The 21,938-nt window shown below is 41.8% G+C and overlaps 1 protein-coding gene and 1 pseudogene across 1 annotated transcript; both read right to left on the minus strand.

Moving 5' to 3' along the window:
• Nucleotides 1-253: 253 nt before the first annotated feature.
• Nucleotides 254-18,588, minus strand: LOC132416377 (zinc finger protein 813-like). Its single transcript, XM_069540197.1, has 5 exons — nt 18,546-18,588; nt 12,923-13,007; nt 8,420-8,563; nt 7,270-7,396; nt 254-2,453 (listed from the first exon to the last, which is right to left on the minus strand). Exons 2-5 carry the CDS (start codon nt 12,935-12,937, stop codon nt 646-648), a joined length of 2,094 nt encoding a protein of 697 aa, XP_069396298.1. The 5' UTR covers nt 12,938-13,007; nt 18,546-18,588; the 3' UTR covers nt 254-645.
• A 1,942-nt stretch (nt 18,589-20,530) lies between these two features.
• On the minus strand, nt 20,531-21,600 carry LOC132416413 (L-lactate dehydrogenase A chain pseudogene; annotated as a pseudogene).
• Between the last annotated feature and the right edge of the window lie 338 nt (nt 21,601-21,938).

Below are 21,938 nucleotides of genomic sequence, written 5' to 3' on the forward strand. Positions count from 1 at the left end.
AACTACTGAGCCTGTGTTCTAGAGGTCTCGAGCCACAACTACTGAGCCTGTGTGCCACAACTACTGATGCCCAAGCGCCTAGAGCCTGTGCTCTGCCACAAGAGAAGCCACCGCAATGAGAAGCCCACACACGGCAACGAAGAGCAGCCCCTGCTCGCCAATAGAGAAAGCCCGCACAGCAACCAAGACCCAACAGAGCCAATAAGTAAATAAATAAATAAATAAAAATCAAGGTGCACACCATGACATTTATTTAGACACATGAAAGAACAAGAAAAAATACATTCATATACTGCATATTCAAGAATGGAGGCAGGTATTAAGGAGCGTTAAAAAAAAATAAAGCGGTCCCAAGGTGGAGAACAGCTGTAACATTCTGTTCAGTATGGACTGTCTTACGATTAGTGAGATGCGAGCCCCGAGTAAAGTTTTCTCTCCCATTCATAACATTTGTGAGGTAATCTCCAGAATGAATTCTTCGGTGAATAAATTCCTCGTTTAAAAGACAGGACACAATAATTACATTTATCTGGTTTCTATCCATAATGAATTTTCTAATAAAGCCTAAGATGGGGACACCTGCAAAAAGCCTGTCACATCAAAACATTATTAAAGTCTCTCTCCAATATAGATTACCTGATGGTATTAACTTAGGCTTGAAAGCACACTGAAGAATTTGCCATGCTCATTATATCTGTAAGACTGCTCACTAGTATGTAATCTCCAATGACTTGATAGGGTTGAACTTTGACTAAAGGCTTTGCCACACTCATTACATTTGTAAGGTTTCTCTCCAGTATGAATTCGTTGGTGCCTTCTAAGGGCTGGCTTCTCATGAAAGGCTTTGCCACACTCATTACATTTGTAAGGTTTCTCTCCAGTATGAATTCGTTGGTGCCTTCTAAGGGCTGGCTTCTCACGAAAGGCTCTGCCACACTCATTACATTTGTAAGGTTTCTCTCCAGTATGAATTCGCTGATGCCTTCTAAGAGCTGGCTTCTCACGAAAGACTTTGCCACAGCTGTTACATTTGTAAGGTTTTTCTTCAGTATGAATTCTCTGATGAGCTGCAAGGTTTCCTTTCATACTAAAAGCCTTGCCACACTCATTACATTTGTAAGGTTTCTCTCCAGTATGAACTTGTTGATGCCTTCTAAGGGTTTGCTTCTCACGAAAGAACTTGCCACACTCATTACATTTGTGAGGTTTCTCTCCAGTATGAATTCTCTGATGATTCACAAGGACTGATTTTTGATTAAAGACTTTGCCACATACATCACATTTATATGGTTTTGCTCCTGTATGGATTATCTCATGTTTCCTGAGGCCTGTTTTAAAAAAAAAGGTTTTCCCACACAAATTACATTTGTAAGGTTTCTCTCCAGTATGAATTCTCCGGTGACATTTAAGGTATGAATTTTGACCATAGACTTTGCCACATACATCACATTTATATGCTTTTGCTCCTGGATGGATTAGCTCATGTTTCCTGAGGTCTGTGCCACAAAGAAAGGTTTTCCCACAAAAACTACATTTGTAAGTTTTCTCTCCAGTATGAATTTCCTGATGACGTTGAAGGGATAGATTCTGACGATAGACTTTGCCACATATATCACATTTATATAATTTCTCTTGAATGTGTGTTATCTGATGTCTTTTGAGGTATGAGCCGATAGGAAAGGTTCTGCCACACTCATTGCATTTGTAAGGCTTCTCTCCAGTATGAATTCTCTGGTGAACTGCAAGACTTCCTTTCTTATCAAAGACCTTTCCACACTCATTACACTTGTAAGGTTTCTCTCCAGTATGAACTCTTTGATGAATTACAAGGTATGAATTTCGGCAAAAGACCTTGTCACATACATCACATTTATGCAATTTCTTTCCTATATGGATTCTCTGATGACTCCTGAGATTTGAGACCTGATGAAAGGTTTTGCCACACTCATTACACTTGTAAGGTACTTCCCTGTGTGGGCTCTGGTCTTGTGTCAGTATTGAAGGATGCATAAAATCACTCCCATATCTGTTAGAAATGTTGGTTTGGACAGGAGGAGAAATTCCTTGAAGTGGTGAAAATGAGGAACTACTGCTGATACTCTTAACAGCTTTATTAAATTCATCAATTTTCTGTTTACTTTTAAACATATGCAGTTCACCCTGAAGGCTTAACACAAGTCTATTTCCAATAGGCTTGTTTTTTGCATCCCTTCCACCATGTGGACTTCTATCAGTGACATCTTGGTGACAGGATATGGGGATATTTTTGTAACTTCTTCCATCATCTCTCCACTGAAAACCATGGTCATACGTATTTTCCTGAATTTCCGGGAGGTAAAAATGTTTGATTCCCTGGCTTTCATGTCTTTCCAACATCAATGTTTGGAATACTCCACCTTTATCGGTGTTTGACTTTAGTTGTAATTTCTTGATCACGTGTATATGAGAGATATCTACAAGACATAAAGAAACATACATGACCTCCTCATTACAATGCATGAGTAAATGTTTCATGTTAAATACATGATATTATACCAAAAGTAATACTTATAAACAATCAGTTATGAAACTGTGCAACCATTATGTTCAAATGTTTAGAAACACTAAATAGGATTACTTACTAAAGAAAGTGATAACACATAATTCAAATTAAGTTTAGGGTAGCCTAGGGGATTGGGATTGACATATTACGTATAAAATATATAAGTAATAAGAACCTGCTGTATAGAAAAAAAAAGTTTAGGGTGGCCTAATTTGAAACACACTATGACAAAACATTCAAATTGTAAAAACTTATATGAGCTCTCAAAATAAGTGTTTTTCCACCATGATCACAAAGGACATAGCAATTAACATTAAACACACAAATACCAGGAGTTTAGAGAAAAAACTTCCGGGGAGATGCAAGAAGAAGTGACCCATGGAACTAAAAACATTATTCACTCACCCCTACTTGAAATAGTTTCTGGGTCATCATAACTGCACATAATGATTTAGGTTGTGTCCTGAGAAAGTTGTTCAATGGATGAACGGGGATCATTTTTACAGTGTGAGTAATGAGGCAACTGAAAATACTGAAGTTAAAAGAAAAGAACTGGCCTAGCAAGTAACATAATACTGCTCCATTTTTAACAGTGGGAATTATAGCATAGGTATGGAACAGACACCGAAGACATTTAAAAACAGAGAAAATGAAGTATTATAGAAACAAAGCAGGTTTACATCTATCACATTGTTTCCTATGTAAGGCATAAACCGAATATTCCATAAGTCCCATTTCCATGCATATATTCACAAAGAGCACACATAATATTCCGTAAGATGTACAAGAATGTTCTTAGCTGAAACTTGAAGGAAAAGCCAGAAGGCCATCAAAAACAGATGAATGAGTTTATGCTATACACAAACATACAGATATAAAGAAATCGAAAACTATAAAAGTTCCTCAACATATTTTAAAAAGAACAAAACTATCATATAATGCAGCAATTACAGTGTTGGCAATATATCGAAAAAAACGAAATCACTGTCTTAGAAGATACCTGCACTCCCACATTTATCAGAGCAGTAATCACAATAGCCCAGGCATCAAAACAACCTAAGTGTCCAACAGATGAATGGGGAAAAACCCTGTGAGATATACAGAATGTAATATCATTTACCCATAAAGAAGAAAAAATTCCTACTAGTTTTAACAATACAGATGGACAACAAGGGTACAGACTCAGTAAAATAATCCACAGAGAAAGAATAATACTCAATAATCTCATTTATGTGTAAAACATATATATATATAAAAAAAAGGGCCAAACTAAGAGCCACATAGAGTAGCATAGTGATTACCAAAGGTTAGGGGTTAGTAGAATGGGAAGATATTTGTCAAAGGAGTAAATTTACTGTTTTAAATTGAAAGATTTCTACATATTTAATGTACAGCATGGTAATTATAATTATCAATACTATACTATATGCCTAAAAGTTGATAAGATGGTAGACCTTAAATGTTCTCACCACACATAAAAAACTGTAGTTATGTCACAGATGAATGTATTAAGTGACCTACCAAGGTAATTATTTTGCAATACAACTGGATCAAATCATTACCCAGTACACCTTAAACTGATAAAATGATATATATTAATTAAATTTCAATAAATCGGGAAAGAGAAAATACAAATAAGTAGACAAAAAAGGTCGTGGTTTACCAAGTAAATAAATTTCAAGAAACTTAAAAAATAAATGATTTAGAAGTAGAAAATATGCCAAAACTAGCAGATGTAAAAAGCATTAGATTACAAATCAATGAAACAGAGAATAAAAACTACATAAAATCGCAAGCTCACAACTTGGTTCTTACCTACATCTAGAATAACTACCAAAAAGAGTAAAGACTCAAATTCCTGAAATCAGAAATGAAAGAGAGGACATTACAACTGATTCGACAACAATCAAGAAAATTAGAACAAAATATTAAGACAATTCTATTCCTAAGTATTGGATAAACTAGAAGAAGTAAATAAATTCTTAGAAAAACAACCTATCAACGCTAACCAAAGAAGAAATTGAAATCTGTATGAACCAGTAACTGGAAAAAAGATTGAATCACTAATCAAAAACCATTCAACAAGGCCAGATACATTCACTGCAGAATTCTAGACAACATTTCCAAACAATTAAGAATACTCTTCCTAAACTCTGCCCCCAAAGAAACACAGAGAAAGGAACAGTTGCAAACTCTATGACACGAGAATTACTCTACTACCAGTGCCAGACAGACATTAAAAAAAAACACAAGACTAAAATCTCTATAATGAATAATCATGCAAAAAGCATCAATACAACAATGGTAAGCTAAACTTAACACCAAATTAAAAGGATTATATACCATAAAAAAAGAGAATACATTCTTGAAATATCAGGATGCTTCAACATATGAAAACATTCAGTGTAAAACAATATATTAAGAGAATGAAAAAAGGACTTCTCTGGTGGCAGAGTGGTTAACACTCCGCCTGCCAATGCAGGGGACACGGGTTTGATCCCTGGTCCAGGAAGATCCCATGTGCCATGGAGCAACTAAGCCTGTGCACCACAACTACGGAGTCTGTGCTCTAGAGCTCACGAGCCACAACTACTGAGCCCGAGTGCCACAACTACTGAAGCTCACACGCCTAGAGCCCGTGATCCGCAACAAGAGAAGCCACCGCAATGAGAAGCCCATGCACCGCAATGAAAAGTAGCCCCCGCCTGCCGCAACTAGAGAAAGCCCGCACACACCAATTAAGACCCACACAGCCAAAAATAAGTAAATAAAATAAATAAATGTATACAAAAAAGAGAATATAAAAAAAACCCTACACGATGGTCTCAATCGATGCTGGCAAAGCATGTGAAAAAAGTCAACAGCCTTTCATGATAAAAATACTCAATAAACCAAAAAAGTTTTAAAAAGCTACCTCAACACAATAAAGGACATGTATTGACAGCACAGAGCTAACATTATGCTCAATGGTGAAAGAATGAAAGCATTCCCTCTAAGATCAGATATAGGACAAGGATACTTGCTCGTACTTCTAAAAACTTATTCCTGGAAATCCTAGTAGGAACAAGAACAAGTAGGGAAAAAAAGAGATGAAAAGTATCCAAATATAAAAAGGAAACAAAATTATCTGTTTAAAACCAATATGATATAATTTGTAGAAATCCTGAAGATTCTGGAAAAAAACAAAAAACCCTGCTAGAAATAATAAATTACCAGACATTTAATCAACATGCAAAAATCAATGTATTTCTATACAACAAAAATTCCACCATGAGGGGGCTTTTCCCCAATCAAACACTCACATGGAAAATAGAAAACAAAAACACTAATAGTAACATCAAATACATAGACCTGATGATAAAATTAATAAAATCAAGACCACTTGTTACCCATAGAAATGTACAAAATGAAAGCAGCAGTGCTGTAAACAAAAAAAATGATAGCTCACCATTGATAAGGTATCACTCCACAAACTGTCTCATTAAGACGCTTCAAAATTAGCTGTGACGGTATCATGAACAACAACACGCACAGGCAACAAAAAGTATGGCATGATGGTTGAGTCAATAGCCTAACACGAGAATGTGAACTTGGACAATGTTATCCCTTGGAGAAATTCCTATACCATTTCTTGAGGCTCAAACGATGGTAATTATTACATGTGAACAACACTGTCACAGTGCCTTTGAGACATGTTTTGGTGATATTCCTCAAAACCAGAAAAAGAACTGCAAAGACTTATCAGGGTCTTACAACATATGAGGAAAAGTATTCTCCATCAAAAATTTTCTGTTACACAGCAAACCCATTCCACAGTATACACCAGAAGTTGTCCATTAACTACACGTACATTATCAAGGCAAGAAACAAGATAAAATTTCAGTCCCTAGAAGCATGTCTTTCAAAAGCAACTTTCAAAGGCAAAATCATGCAAACTTAGGAGAATATTAAAACAGAAAGAATATATATTTCCTAACTAAGTACAGCAATAAGAAATGAAAAAAATATAAGATACGGGGTTCAGATATTATGGGTCCTTGACATGGAATCATGAGCTCAACCCATAGATTCCAAGATAAAGCCAGAAAGATTCATATGTTCTCCCCATGTAGGACTGGGGATTAAAACGAGGATCTCTCTGTCCACCGTCTTTAGAGTTTCCGTAAGTTACAGTAACAGAAAATCTAATGCACCTCCCTATTACACACATCCCTGATGGGTGTGGCAAAGTCAGAAGAGAAGAAATGGCCGACAGATCTAAACAAGCAGACAGGGCTTGAGAAAGCTCCATGCAGGTTCTGAGGTGCCAGATGGAATGAAAGAGCAGCCAGTGTTTTCCCATCTTATAATTAGATCTTCTAAAAAATATCAGATGGGGGTGTAATCCAGAAAGGCCCAGGGACTGGAGTCTGGAGGCATCAGCTCTGATCTATATGGACTGAAAACTGAGCATTCAAGAGAATCAAGTCCAAAAGGAGAGATGAGAGAGCAAGAGACCGCTTTATTTTAAAAGTTTCCAGTTGGGTGTTTTAAATACTTAAGCACTGGAAAAAACTCCTGGTGTATCACGAAGTGGGCAGACCATCTAAAGAAATGGCACCTTTAAACTCCTGTGGTTTGAGACATCAAGGCATTGAGTTAAGTTAAGCAAGGCATGGAATTCCAAAAGGCAAATAAGGGTAAATGCAAAGATACCCTCCCAACATTTGGAGGGAAGTTATCCTCACCCACAAAGATCAGGTTTTTGTAGGTCTCCAACATCACGTCTCTGTACAAGGCCCTCTGAGCAGGGTCCAGGCATTCCCACTCCTCCTGAGAGAATTCGATGACCACATCATTCAGTGTCAACTGACCCTGAAAGAAAAACACATTTCACCAAGTGTGAAAGAGTTTATTTGTGTATTCCACTAATAAAACACTGATTCAGGGGCTTCCCTGGTGGTGCAGTGGTTAAGAATCCGCCTGTCAGTGCAAGGGACACGGGTTCGAGCCCTGGTCCGGGAAGACCCCACATGCCGCGGAGCAACTAGGCCAGTGCACCACAACTACTGAGCCTGTGCTCTAGAGCCCGCGAGCCACAACTACTGAAGCCCGCACTCCTAGAGCCCGTGCTCCACACCAAGAGAAGCCACCATGATGAGAAGCCCACGCACAGCAACGAAGAGTAGCTCCCACTCGCCGCGACTAGAGAAAGCCCACGCGCAGCAACGAAGACCCAATGCAGCCAAAAATAAATAAATAAAATAAATAAATTTATATATATAAAAAAATACAGATTCAAAATTAGAAAAGTTATTACTATTATACATTAATTTAACAGATTCAGAAAAAAATTATCACAATAGTAAAGTTAAAAACTTACTGGAAAATTAAAAACCATTAAAAAAAAAGGAAAAAAATACTGCAATTAAGTAAGAACATTTCACCAAACACGATGATCAGAAGGAAACATTCGGAGAGAAGTTAACGCTCTTACACTGTTGATGGGAATATAAATGGATGCAGCCATTATGGAAACCAGTGTGGATGTTCCTCAATAAATTAAAAATGGAGCTGCCATATGTTCCAGCAATTCCACTCCTGGGCATATATCCAGACAAAACTATAATTCAAAAGATACACGATCCCCTATGTACATATGATCATTATTTACAAAATTCAAGACATGGAAACAACCTAAATGTCTACTGACAAATGAATGGATAAAGAAAATGTGGTGTATGTATACACACACACACACACACACACACACACACACACACACACACAAATGGAATATTACTCAGCCATAAAAAAGAATGAACGAATGTCATTTGCAGCAACATGGATGGATCTAGAGATTATCATACTAAGTGAAGTAAGTAAAAAGACAAATACCGGGGCTTCCCTGGTGGCGCAGTGGTTGAGAGTCCGCCTGCCGATGCAGGGGACACGGGTTCGTGCTCTGGTCCAGGAAGATCCCACATGCCACGGAGCAGCTGGGCCCGTGAGCCATGGCCACTGAGCCTGCGCGTCTGGAGCCTGTGCACCACAATGGGAGAGGCCACAATAGTGGGAGGCCCATGTACAGCAAAAAAAAAAAAAAAAAGGACAAATACATGTTATCACTTATATGTGGAATCTAAAATATGACACAAATGAACATATTTACGAAACAGAAATAGACTCACAGAGAACAGACTTGTGGTTGCAGGATTGTGGTGGGGGGAGGATTGCAAGTTTGGGATCAGCAGATGCAAACTAGCATATATAGGATGGAGAAACTACAAGGTCCTACTGTAGAGCACAGGGAACTAAATTCAATATCCTGTGATAAAACATAATGGAAAAGAATATAAAAAAGAATATATATGTATAACTGAGTCACTTTGCTATACAGCAGAAATTAACACAACATTGTAAATCAACTATATGTCAATAAAATTAAAAAAAAAAAAAGAGGGAAATACTCAGTGCATTCCCACTGACATTACAGTGGAGTGAAGGGGGCTGGCCAGGGCTCCTGACTTTCACCACTGTATGGTGTGGCTGAGCAGGGACCACTAGAGGAAGTAACAGAAGGAAAACAGAGAGCTAGAGCAAGACACAGAAACAGCATGTCAGAGAGTTGAAACTGTTAACATTCACAAATCTAAGGACACAGAAAAGGTAAAAGGGAAAGGATGGAAAAAGATATTACGTCCCAAAGATAGCAGGGATGACTGCATAATATCAGACAAAATGAATTAAAGAGAAAAACTGACATAAGACAGAAAGGACATTATATTATCATAAAAAGGGGTAACTCTCCAAGATATAACAATTATAAATATTTAAACACCTAACAGAGTTCCCCTCAATACCCCAGTGTTAAGTACCAATGGAAGCAAAGAGAAGACCAAAAGGAAACAGAGCACCAAACAACACTATAGACTCACGAGACCACAGAGATCACCCCATCCAACAAAAGCAGAAAACACATGCTTCTCAAGCACACATGAAACGTTCTCCGTCACAGACTACATGTTAGCCCACAAAGCAAATCTTAGCAAATTCATGAAGACTCAGATCATAAAAAGTATTTCTCCAAACATAATGAAACCAAACTTCAAAAAGCCAGAAGGAAAACAGAAAAATTTCAAAAACGTAGAAATTAAACAATTCATTTTTAAACCAATACTTGAAAGAAGACAAGGAAACTTTTAAAATATCTAAATGAAAGTAACAACACAACATACTAAAAATTATACAGTCAAGCAGTACAAAAAGCGAAGTCCACACTGCTAAACATCTACAACAAAGAAGAGAAGAGAACACAAATCAGGAATATATTCACTACAAGAAAGGAGAAAAAGAAAAAACTAAACAAAAATTACTAGAAAGAAACAGAGAAGAATGATTAGATGAGAGATAAATGAAACAGAATGTAGGAAAACAAAATAAAAATCAACCAACCAAGAGTTGGTGTTTTAAAACTAGGCAGGAAACAGATTGCAACTGATGTCACAGAAACATTTTTTAAAGGAAGATAACAGAGAACTATGAACAATAATGCCTGCAAATTACATAATCTAGAAGATACAGGTAAATTCTTACAAACGTCAAACCTAACCAGGCCTAAACATTACAAAATAAAAACTTTGAATAGAATTATAACTGGGAGATTCAAGCAATAATCAGAAATCTCAAACAAGGAAAAACCCAGGACAAGATAGCCTCACTACTGAATTGTACCAAACATGTACAGAAGAATTACCTCTAATCCTGCTAAAATCTTCTTGAATAGTCTCAGAGGGAACATTAGCAAATTCCTTCTATGGAGCCTGCTTAACTCTGATACCAAAGCCAGAAAAAGACACAAGAAAAGAAAACTACAAAACCAATATCACCCGCACATACGGATGCAAAATCCTTAACAAAATACTACAAAATCAAATTCAACCGCACATGAAAATGTATTCAAATCAACACCAAGTACATTTTATTCCTATAATGCAAGGCTGATTCAACATAGAAAAATCAATTAATGGGATATAACACGTTGACAGAATAAAGGAAAAAACCACATATGATCATCTCAATTGATGTAGAAATAACCCACTTAACAAAATGCAGCAACCTTTCAAGATATAAACCCTCAACAAACCAGAAACAGTAAACTATCTCGACATAATAAACACCAAATATGAAAAGAACACAGCTAACATTATACTCTACAGTCAAAGACTAAAAGGTTTTCCTCTCACATCAAGAGGAAGGCAAGCATGCACACTCTCTGCTATGCACACTCACTACTATTCAACGAAGTACTGAAAATCCTACCAAAGCCATTAAATGGAAAAAGAAATCAAAGATAACTGAAAAAGAATTATCTTTTTTTGTGGGCGACAAGTTTTATACGGACAAACCACAAAGATACTACAAGAAAACAACTATGTCGGGACTTCCCTGATGGCGCAGTGGTTAAGAATCCGCCTGCCAATGCAGGGGACACGGGTTTGAGCCCTGGTCCGGGAAGATCCCACACACCCTGGAGCAACTAAGCCCATGTGCCACAACTACTGAGCCTGTGCTCTAGACCCTGCGAGCCACAACTACTGAGCCCGTGTGCCACACTACTGAAGCCTGCGCACTCTAGAGCCCACGCTCCGTAACAAGAGAAGCCATCCCAGTGAGAAGCCCAAGCACCGCAAGGAAGAGTAGCCCCTGCTCGCCGCAACTAGAGAAAGCCCGCGCAAAGCAACGAGGACCCAACACAGCCAAAAGTAAATAAATAAATTAATTAAAAACAAAACAAAAAAAACCCCCCAACTATGTCAAAAAAAATTTTTATAAAAGTTGGATAAAAAAATTAACATGCGGCTTCCCTGGTGGTGCAGTGGTTGAGAGTCCGCCTGCCGATGCAGGGGACATGGGTTCGTGCCCCAATCCGGGAAGATCCCACATGCCGCGGAGCGGCTGGGCCCGTGAGCCATGGCTGCTGAGCCTGCGCGGCCGGTGCCTGTGCTCCGCGACGGGAGAGGCCACAAAAGTGAAAGGTCCGCATACCGCAAAAAAAAAAAATAAAAATTAACATGCAAAAATCAGACAAATTTCTATATGGAATGAAAAATGTCAAAAAAAGTTAAGAAAACAATCCCATTAACTACAGCATTAAAAAGTACAGAATACTTCGGAATAAATTAGTCAAGGAGGTAAAACACTTGTACACTGAAAACTACAAAACTTGTTGAAAGTAATCCAAGGAGATACACACAAATAGAAAGATATCCTGTACGCATGCGTGGGAAGACTTAATACTCTTAAAATGACCACAGTCCCAAAGTGTTCTATAGATACAACAGAATCCCTGTCAAAATTCCAATGGCAATATTTGCAGTGACAGAAAAAAATATGGTACAGAAAAACATGCTTTGCAGTAATACAAAAAAACATGGTAAAAAAACATGCTAAGAGAATCTCAAAGGACCCAAAATGGCCAAAATACTCTTGAAACAGGAGGGAGATGGAGAAGGCCCGTTTTGAATATCAAAACATTACATACAAATTAATCAAGATGGTGTGGTACTGGCATGAATACAGACACATAAAGCCAAGGAACAGAACAGAATGCTCACAAATAATCCTTGGCATGTGTGTAAAATGTACTCACAAGGGTGGTAAGACTACACAATGGAAAAAGGACAGTCTCAGTGACCAATGCTGCTGGGAAACTGGGTATCTACCAGCAAAAGAAGAAAGTAGGAACCTTACTTGCATAAAACAGAAAAACCTCTCTGTCATGAAAAAGGCAATCAACAGAGTGTAAAGACAACCCCTGAGAAACGGAGGGGAAGAAAGTGACTTGAAGAATGCAGAGAATTTTGTTGATTTCATAGTTTAAAATCGATGATGGAATAAAACACCCTCTATCACTGACGTCTCTTTCTGAACTTACCATTCCATTTTCCAATCATTCAGATTTTGAAGTCAGTGACTCACTCATTTAGCTTCTAGTGTATTATAAAAAAAATCAGAACAAATTTCTTGTTATTGTTCAGTTTTCCAGAATTTACCAAGTATTGTGCATATTCAGATGATTCCATGAACAGGATGGGTCATGGAATTTACAGAGAGCGGACAGTACACTCAGATGAAGCCCTTTAACAATACCTGCTGCCCAATAGCACTGAGACCCCATCCACAATCCACAGGTGTGAAGCCCTGCCTAAGACAATGTCCACTGGAACCTCAGGGAGATGAAATCTAAGTGGACATGACAGGGACTGAGGGAAGGCACTAGATAAGGGTGAATGTACACGTGTCAGGAAGGATACCTCAGAGTGAGACAAGATTAGCAAGTCCAGTTGAGGGCACTTCAGAAAGGAAAGACTGAAGAATCAACTGAGAATATGACTTTACCTCAGAAACAGCCATTCCTGACTCCCTTTCTTTTCCTTCTCTTAACGGCTTCTTTGTTAGACAACAGGACTCTTTAGAGGTCTACCTGAGAGTTGAAAACATGCTGTTTAATGCTTAGAATCAACACACCCCCTTCCTGAGTCACCACCACACACACAGGGAAGCCCTCAGCATGGGGAACAGACGGTCCTCTGCTGCCCACTGTCCCAGGAGGGGCTCAGGACAGTAACTCCCACACACAGACCAACCAGTGAGTTTTCCCACCCTTTCCTTCAGATCAGGCTCCCCTCCTGGTGAGGCCCTCACGTACCCAGCAGCAGTGGGCACCTCAGCTGGACCCGACGATCCCCTTCAGGTCACAGACCAGCCCTGATCCATCCCCACGCAGAGCAGAGCCCTCACCCTCAGCCCAGATCTCAGCCCTCAGGAATGGGGGGACTCAGAGTCCTGATGTTCAATGATGGATCCAGATTGGAACATCCTGGGGAACCTTAAGTATTATTCATGTTGGGCCCCATCCCAGCTCCTTTAAAAGGCATCTCTGGTCGGGGGGTATAAAACATATGAAGATGCCTTACTCAAATCAATGTGAAGCCGGGGCTGAGCACCATCTAGAGGAGGTGAGCCCAGCACACCTCCCACGTTCTTTTTTACCCAAGCTCTATTAATGTACAGTTGATGAATAAACATGGTGTACATATAAGATATACAATGTGATTATTTGGCAGATATATACACTGTGTAATAATTATCACAAAAATTACATGTGAAGACACCCAAGGACCCACTAAACCTAAGATACCGTATTTTCATTTACAATTCCAGCCCAAACACTGTCATCTCCAAAACCTACTAATTAAAAAAGAGACACATGCAATAAGGCACATGCCACAGTCAGACCACAACCTCTCCCAATGAAATGGCCCAAATTCTCCACTGTATCTTTCAAAGTGCATCTGAAATGGTCTTCACTTACACAATAAAATGCTCAAAAATACCAAAGGTAACCCACAAAATGATCTCTAAAATTCTCTGTGTATCACTTTAAGGGTTGCACGATGATTCTCCCACTCTCAAAAGACCCAACGTGAGTCAAGGCATAGAGTGGATTCTGTGGGGCACCCTATAGATCCATTCCCTCAGGACCATGGTGTCCATCCACCTGTACCCAGAGCGTGCTGTTCGCACAGCTCAGGTCATACCTCTAAGAGCACAGGAGGAAAACGTTTGTCTTTCTAAATCCACTGCCTTCATTCCTACTCAGGTGTGACCATGAGTTATTCAATGCAACCAATGCATGCAATCCTCAGTCTCAGCATCTATGTCCCAGGGAACCTGAGCTAGGACTTTATGGCAATTCAGTTCATGTAATGAAGCCCACAGCTACACATACCACCTCAAGGTGCTCCAACCACAATTAAGACATCCCTTTCAAATAGTTCTCCAGATGCCTTGACCCCGCAAGGGACAGGTGCCCACACCATTCACTTGGCTCACCTTGAAGCCCACACTGGCTGCCACATCCCTCCTGAAGACCCCTACAGGCTCCCCTCCAACTTCCCAACTGTTCTGCCTCTCCTCCATGCACTCATGGGCAAACAGGGCTAAAAGGCACAAGGACCTCTCAGCAAAGCCATCGCAACAGGAATACATACAAGCTGCCACCCAAAGGACACTGACCATTCATTATGAAGGTCAAGAAGTTGGCCAGCCTGGGAAACTGACCAACAATTGGGAACGTCATCAAGTCCAGTTACAAAGGGATTTGAGTTCATTTACGGAGACTCAAAGCAGACAGTTCCCAAGTTTCTTGACTCCTGTTCTACCCACTCACAGGTAATTAAAAGATACCCTAGCTCTTTGAGGGAGGCCTCCTTCATGCCCCATTAGGCTCCAGACTTCTGCCCACCCTTAGCACAGTGAAACCACTATCCTGGACTCTGAGCAGATGACCTGCCGGAAGGCAAGGCTCCTGTCCAAGGTGGCGACTGGTCACCTGATGTGCACAGCCTGGAACACCTGGGGGCTACAGCAGAGCACTGACACAGCACACTAAACATGGGAACATGTCACCCACTGCTTGAGGACACCAGCTGTACAGGACTTTTTAGGCCTCCCTACATCTTTTTGCTCTTGAGTAAACAGACACATAAGATAAGCATCCATTAGAGTGGAAATGCCCAAAACAAGTGTGAGAACCATCCTCATTACCTGCCCTGGCACCTTGATATTTCCTGAGGTGTATTCAGCCCAGTCAACAATCCTAGCCTTGAAAACATCCCCAGAGTGAGGTGTTGCAGTGACCCTGGGAAGATGATGAACACTGTGTCCTTCAATGGAGGTTAAGCACGAAAGACTAAAAATAATCAATACACAAGTACATTTCTGTTGAGGGTGACTGATACAGAGGCAGTAAACCCTGGGTAATTTCACAGAGGTTGTCGGAGGAAGGGGAAGGGGACATATCTCTGAAGTAACATGTGGAGGACAAAGGGCCTGAGCCATGGTGACTTAAAGGCCAATGGTAAGAACAGGAACTAAGATCTGAGACAGAACACGTGTTGGGGTTTGGGGACAGAAAAAAGGTGAATGTGTGCGGGGCAGAGTGAACCATGAGGAAACGGTCACTTCCCAAGATGAGGCTGGAGACACTGGCAGGGCCCTGAGCATGATACAGGGCTGTGTAGACACAGTGAGGAGACTGGACTTTGTCATAAAGACAAGTAACAGCCAGTGGAGATATGAGTGCCAGGACTGACTAAACTCTCTTCAAATTTAAATCTTCTGCAGAGAAATACATCTCACTATGGTCACTTTAACTCTGAGCCTATGTTCTTGTCTCCTTTCTAGGGTTTGTTTTACTTTTACATTCTGGGATGACTGTGACCCATTTAAATTTCTAAATACGACTAGACGCTCTCTTCAAAAATAATTGCCACACACAGCGGGTGGGGGTGGGAGGTGGGGAGGGATGATGGGAGAGTCAGATTGACATATACACACTACGATGTATAAAATATATAACTGGGCTTCCCTGGTGGCGCAGTGGTTGAGAGTCCACCTGCCGATGCAGGGGACACAGGTTCGTGCCCCAGTCTGGGAAGATCCCACATGCCGCAGAGCGGCTGGGCCCGTGAGCCATGGCCGCTGAGCCTGCGCGTCCGGAGCCTGTGCTCCGCAACGGGAGAAGCCACAGCAGTGAGAGGCCCGCGTACCGGGAAAAAAAAAAAAAAAAAAAAAAAAATATATATATATATATATATAACTAATGAGAACATACTGTATAGCACAGGGAAGGCTACACAGTATGTTCTCAGTGCTCTGTGGTGACCCAAATGGGAAGGAAATCCAAAGAAGAGGGGATATGTATACATATGGCTGATTCACTTTGCGGTACAGCAGAATCCGACAGTCCAGCAATGTAAAGAAACTATACTCCAAATAAAAAGTGTTACTTATACTTTTTATTAAAACTTTATCCAGGGCTTCCCTGGTGGCGCAGTGGTTGAGAGTCCGCGTGCCGATGCAGGGGACGCGGGTTCGTGCCCCGGTCCGGGAGGATCCCACATGCCGCGGAGCGGCTGGGCCCGTGAGCCATGGCCGTTGAGCCTGTGCGTCCGGAGCCTGTGCTCCGCAACAGGAGAGGCCACAGCAGTGAGAGGCCCGCGTACCGCAAAAAAAAAAAAAAACTTTATCCATAAAATAAGACTGTAATGATATATACTAAAAGGTTAATACCATGTTTTTTGAGTGGGATTAGAAATGATTTCCATTTTCTTCTTTTTGTCTGTATTCTCACATAGGCTTGATATTACCTTTGCAATAAATTATATTCAAAGAATAAGAACTGCCACACACAGACACACACCCAATTTCACCAATGAATTCAGGGGTTAAGTGTTGCTCAGACTGAGAATTACTGGTCTAGTCTCTCATCTCTGTGTTACGAGTGGGCTCCCTGAGGCCCAGAGGGGACACATTGTGGAGAAGGTCTGAATTGACTGAACAGAATCAGGTGGAAATGAATTCTGAAAAGGTCACCTGAAGGGCCTCTTCCTTTCAAGAGGTACCATGTGCTGACAGTTTTTTCTTACCCAGTCCTCTACTCCCTGGCAAGAAATGTAAGGGGGTGAAGGACAACTGTCTGAGTCAAGTCACTGCCCCATGGCTGAATAGGAACTGAATATGGAAGTCATCTTATGATTCAAATAATTACAAAATTCACAAACCTTATAGCCAGTTTTTCAATTCTGATCCTTGTCTATGTAAGTCAAACAAACAAAAATTACATTTATTAGATTTTAAAGCCAGAAATCAATATATCACGACTTAATTGTCCACATCCAAAGAACTCGCCACCCATCTGGACTCTGTTTCTCCCTTGTACCTGCACTACTACATCTTTACATTTCATTAGGTTTATCTGTCTCCCTATTCCTTTCTCTGTGGCCATCTTTTTCTTCCCTCTCTGTTTCCTCCCTCACGCCAGTCCTGCCCCACTCTGCGACCTGTTTCCCCTCCTGTTGCTCTCTCCGCCCAACCTTTCTGACTGTCCTAAATACCCGTATCTTTCTGCATCTTTCTTCCCAATCTCGGCCCCCTCTCTCATCCCCTGGTTACGGCGTTTCCATCCCGGCCACAGTCCCCTCCGCCCCACTCTGTGGCACCACCAGGTGGCTGTACTTCCCATCGGCTCGCTCTTCCTCTGCTCTTCTAGTCCCTAGTTGTTCCTCTCTTCCTCTCCCAGAGCCACTTGGCTCTGAAGGCCAAGGTTCAAACTCCATTCTCTCCGGCCACTCTCTGCGTGAAGTGCCTCGCCACTGTATTGTCCTCCCTTCTACTGGTGATCCAGGGCCCCTCTTCCCACGCTGCAATGCCATGGGGTCTCCCCCATTCCCTCAACATCTCAGTTATTCCTACTTCTCTGTCAGTCGCTCCGTCTCTACTCCTCCCACTTCTCATCGCCCACGTGTTTCCACAAATGGCGACAGAATAACATACCCGCCTACCGGAAAAGACATATTTTCCAGCGGGTGGAATTCGGGAAGAAACAACACTGGGTGTCACACGGCTGGCCCAGGTCACCTCCCCCTTCGCGGGGTGAGGGGAAGGGCTGACTAGGAAGGGGAGGCCGGGGGAGCAGAAGTATTGGCCTTTGGAGACGCGAGGACAGAGGGGCGGGGAGGGAGGGAGGGGGTCTCAGGAGAGGGGCGGGCTCTCCAGAATCCCAGGTCCGGGGAGAGGACGCGGCCTGTCCGGGAGCGCGGCGGCCGGCGCTGCCCTCCAGGGGCCGCGAGGGCGAGGCTGGGGGCGCGAATCCACCTCGCGGAAGAGGACGTTACGGGGTGGGCCTGGGGGGGTGGTCACTGAAGGTTGGAAGCAGGAAAACGGCGCTAAAGACCGTGTCTACGTGGACTGAAGGCCGTAAAGCGAAGGGCAGGGACCAGCCTCAAAGCGATTTCAAGCCCAAAGGAAAACATACCCGACCTCTAACGGCGACGTCTGGATCTATTAGGTAGGAGGCCGGATGCTGGGATTTACAGTTCATAGTAACTCCGAAGCCAGTAGGTTGCAGTACGAGGAGCAGCGAAGCACAGATCTTCACTAGCGATGGGCAACTTACCTCTGCATCTTACCTCGTACCGTGACCTTCAAAACACGGCCTGTTTCCGGTTCCGCAGGTAACTACTAATTCGGGGGGAGAGGCGGAGCTCCCGGGGCGGGGCCTGGGCGGAGCGCTGTGTGCGAGGGGCGGGGCGAGGAGAGAGCCCAGATGCTGGGATGGCCAGAGGGCGGGGCTGGCAGCAGGGAGCAGGGCAGTCACTTTCATTAAAAACTAAGGCGTTTCCTCTTAACTTAAAAACGGTTTAAATAAAAAGCTCCCCCACTCCGCCCCAAAACAGGTTGCTCTAAAGTCCCGTTAGTGAGGCTGAAGCAATTCAGAGCTCTGGAAACTTGGGTCTCCAAGTGGTAGCTGTGGGGCGGCGACTGGAGCCTGGAACATTTCCTGCAGTTAGAACTAATAAAAGCAATTCAGGAAACAAGAGCTGGACTTGTCTTTCTATTACAAACTAGAATGACAGAATTACAAAACTCTGGGTAGTATGGGCTTTTTCACATTGAAAACTCTACAGAACATTCTGTTTCTATTCCCTGCTCACTCAGGAGGCCAAACTCAACGCTCTGCTCTTTTCCAGACAATCAGGGACTAGACCTGAGGTCTGAGACTGGTGAACTAAGGCATGTGATAATTCAGGGCACTAACCGTTGCTATAAAAAGAGCAATAAATTGTAGTATTCTTTTTTAGGTAAATTTTTTGATTGTTTTGCTTCTTTTTGCCTTTTAAAACCTGCTTTCCCCCGGAGTATAATAGAGAAATACTTGAGATACATCACTATTCAGTAAAGATGTACCACAGAATTCTCTGACTTAACGTATCTTGTGAAAAGATTAGGACAGTAAGTTTAGTTAGCATCCAGCACTTCATATAGATACAATAAAAAGAGAAAGAGAAACGTTGTATTTCTTTGATGAGAAGGCATTATTCTTTAAAATACTTCTCCTATTCTACACTTAATAATTTCCTTCAAATATCTTTGAGAAAAACTTCTTTATATCATAGTACACTTAAGTCAAACATAACTAAAAATAATTTAATTGTAATTAGATTTTTATTTTGAAATTGTAACATATTTTAGCTGTTTCTTTTTTTTAATATTTATTTTTTAAACCTTACTTTATTTTTGGTTGCATTGCATCTTCATGGCTGCACACGGGCTTCCTCTAGCTGATGCAAGCAGGGGCTACTCTTCGTTGAGATGTGCAGGCTTCTCATTGCAGTGGCTTCTCTTGTTGTGGAGCACAGGCTCTAGGCACACAGGCTCAGTAGTTGTGGCTGACGGGTTCTAGAATGCAGGCTCAGTAGTTGTGTCTCACAGGCTCTAGAGCGCAGGCTCAGTAGTTGTGGCACATGGGCTTAGCTGCTCAGTGGCATGTGAGATCTTCCCAGACCAGGGATCAAACCCGTGTCTCCTGCACTGGCAGGCGGATTCTTTTTTTTTTCCCCCCACTGTTCAAGGTTTATTTATTGTTTTAGTTGGTATAACACTTAGGTAGTTGGCTGCATTATTTATGTAGATTTTTCTTTTTTACATTACATGGCAGTGTATACTATTCTGATACATATAGTACATAAAATAAGATTCTTTAGAACAGTTATGCACAAGACATACAATACTGGATTTATAATCAATCCCAGAATGTGATTAATTGGAGAAAAAAAGTTGGATTAGGCATCTTGGCTAAAGGAACCACAAGTTATATAACACGAGTTAAATACACATCTGGTTTGAAGGGCAACTGCAGCATCTGCAACACTGTCAGTGGTACCACTTGAGGAAGTAGAACTATTTTGCACGAACCAATTTAGGAACACACAAGATGACTGCCATGGAGCATCAGGATACAGCTGCAGGGTTTTATGAACCATTCCTATTGCTAATGTTAGGAAACATGTTTTTCCTAGGCTGTCTTAACATTACTGCTTTAGTCACCGATCAGATATAAAGGACAATATGCACAACCTTCAACTAAAATCCTGTTGTAGCCTAGACAGTGAAGTGGTATATTAGACTTTAAAACTGCAGCTCTTTCTGGATCCCCCAAAGTGTATCTGCACTCTTCTTCAAACAGGCCTGTTCCTCAGGAGTCAGAGTCACTTTCACAACATCCGAGATTCCATTCTGTCCCAAGATGCAAGGAACAGTAAGGAACACATCCTCTTTTATTCCATAGAAACCCTTAATCATGGTGGGAATCGGATGTACCCGCCTAAGATTCTTCATTATACTTTCTGCCAAATCTGCCACAGACAGTCCCAATGGGCCAGGATGTGTATGTAGCCTTTCAGTCTGATCACCTCAAAAGCACTGTCAGCCACCTGTTTGTGAACTGCCTTCCACTGTTCCTTATCTGCATCAGTGCCTAATTCGGGGTGCAGATTCTTCAGGGAGACACCAGCAACATTCACTCCACTCCATACAGGCACACTAGAGTCTCCATGCTCCCCAAGGATCCACCCATGACAGCTTAATGGGTGAATTCCCAGCCTTTCCCCCATGAGGTAACAGAACCGGGCTGAATCCAAATTGCAACCGCTTCCAATAACACGGTTTTTGGGAAAGCTGCTTACCTTCCAAGCTGCATAGGTCAAGGTATCCACTGGATTGGAAACAACAAGCAACTTGCAGTTTGGGCTGTATTTTACAATATTAGGAATGATGAATTTAAAGATGTTCACATTACACTGGACCAAATTAAGACGGCTTTCTCCCTCTTGCTGGCATGCCCCAGCTGTGATAATAACCAGCCTGGAGTTTGTTGTCACATTACAGTCTTTGCCAGAGACGATTTCTGGTGTTCTAAGGAAAAAGCTGCCATGTTGGAGATCCATCATCTCTCCCTTCAGTTTGTCTTCTATGACATCAACAAGAGCAATTTCATCTGCCAAGTCCTTCATTAAGATACTGCTGGCACAGGCCATGCCAACAGCACCAACACCAACCACTGTAATCTTATTCTGGGGGACATGTTCTTCCTTAATAAGATTCTGAATCAGCTGATCCTTGAGAGTTGCCATATTGGACTTAGAACCGAAAGGAATCAGGAGTGCACGTCGGGTGGGCTGGACTCGGAATTGGCGGTAGCTGCTCGGGTACTCCGAGTGGGGAGCGGGAGGGGCCTTAAATAGAACCGCGAGGCTGACGTCAGGGGGGAGCCGGGCGGACGTGCGGGAACCCACCGGCAGGCGGATTCTTAACCACTGCGCCACCAGGGAAGCCCTAATATTGATTGTCTGATTGATTGATTTGGTTGTGCCAGGTCTTTAGTTGCAGCAACTCCTTAGTTGCGGCTTGCAGGCTCCTTAGTTGTGGCATGCAAACTCTTAGTTGAAGCATATATGTGGGGTCTAGTTCCCTGAGCAGGGATCGAACCCGGGCCGCCTGCATTGGAAGC

Source organism: Delphinus delphis, chromosome 20 (genome assembly GCF_949987515.2).
Source record: "Delphinus delphis chromosome 20, mDelDel1.2, whole genome shotgun sequence".
NCBI lineage: Eukaryota > Metazoa > Chordata > Mammalia > Artiodactyla > Delphinidae > Delphinus > Delphinus delphis.

Excerpts from the sequence above, each read along its gene's own strand:
- LOC132416377 (XM_069540197.1), bottom strand. Across the intron at positions 7,397-8,419 it reads GCGCCACCAGGGAAGCCCCG|GGTCAGTTGACACTGAATGA; the intron begins GTATTTGTCTTT and ends TTTTTCTTTCAG. Across the intron at positions 2,454-7,269 it reads CAAAAACCTGATCTTTGTGG|ATATCTCTCATATACACGTG; the intron begins GTGAGGATAACT and ends TATGTCTTGTAG.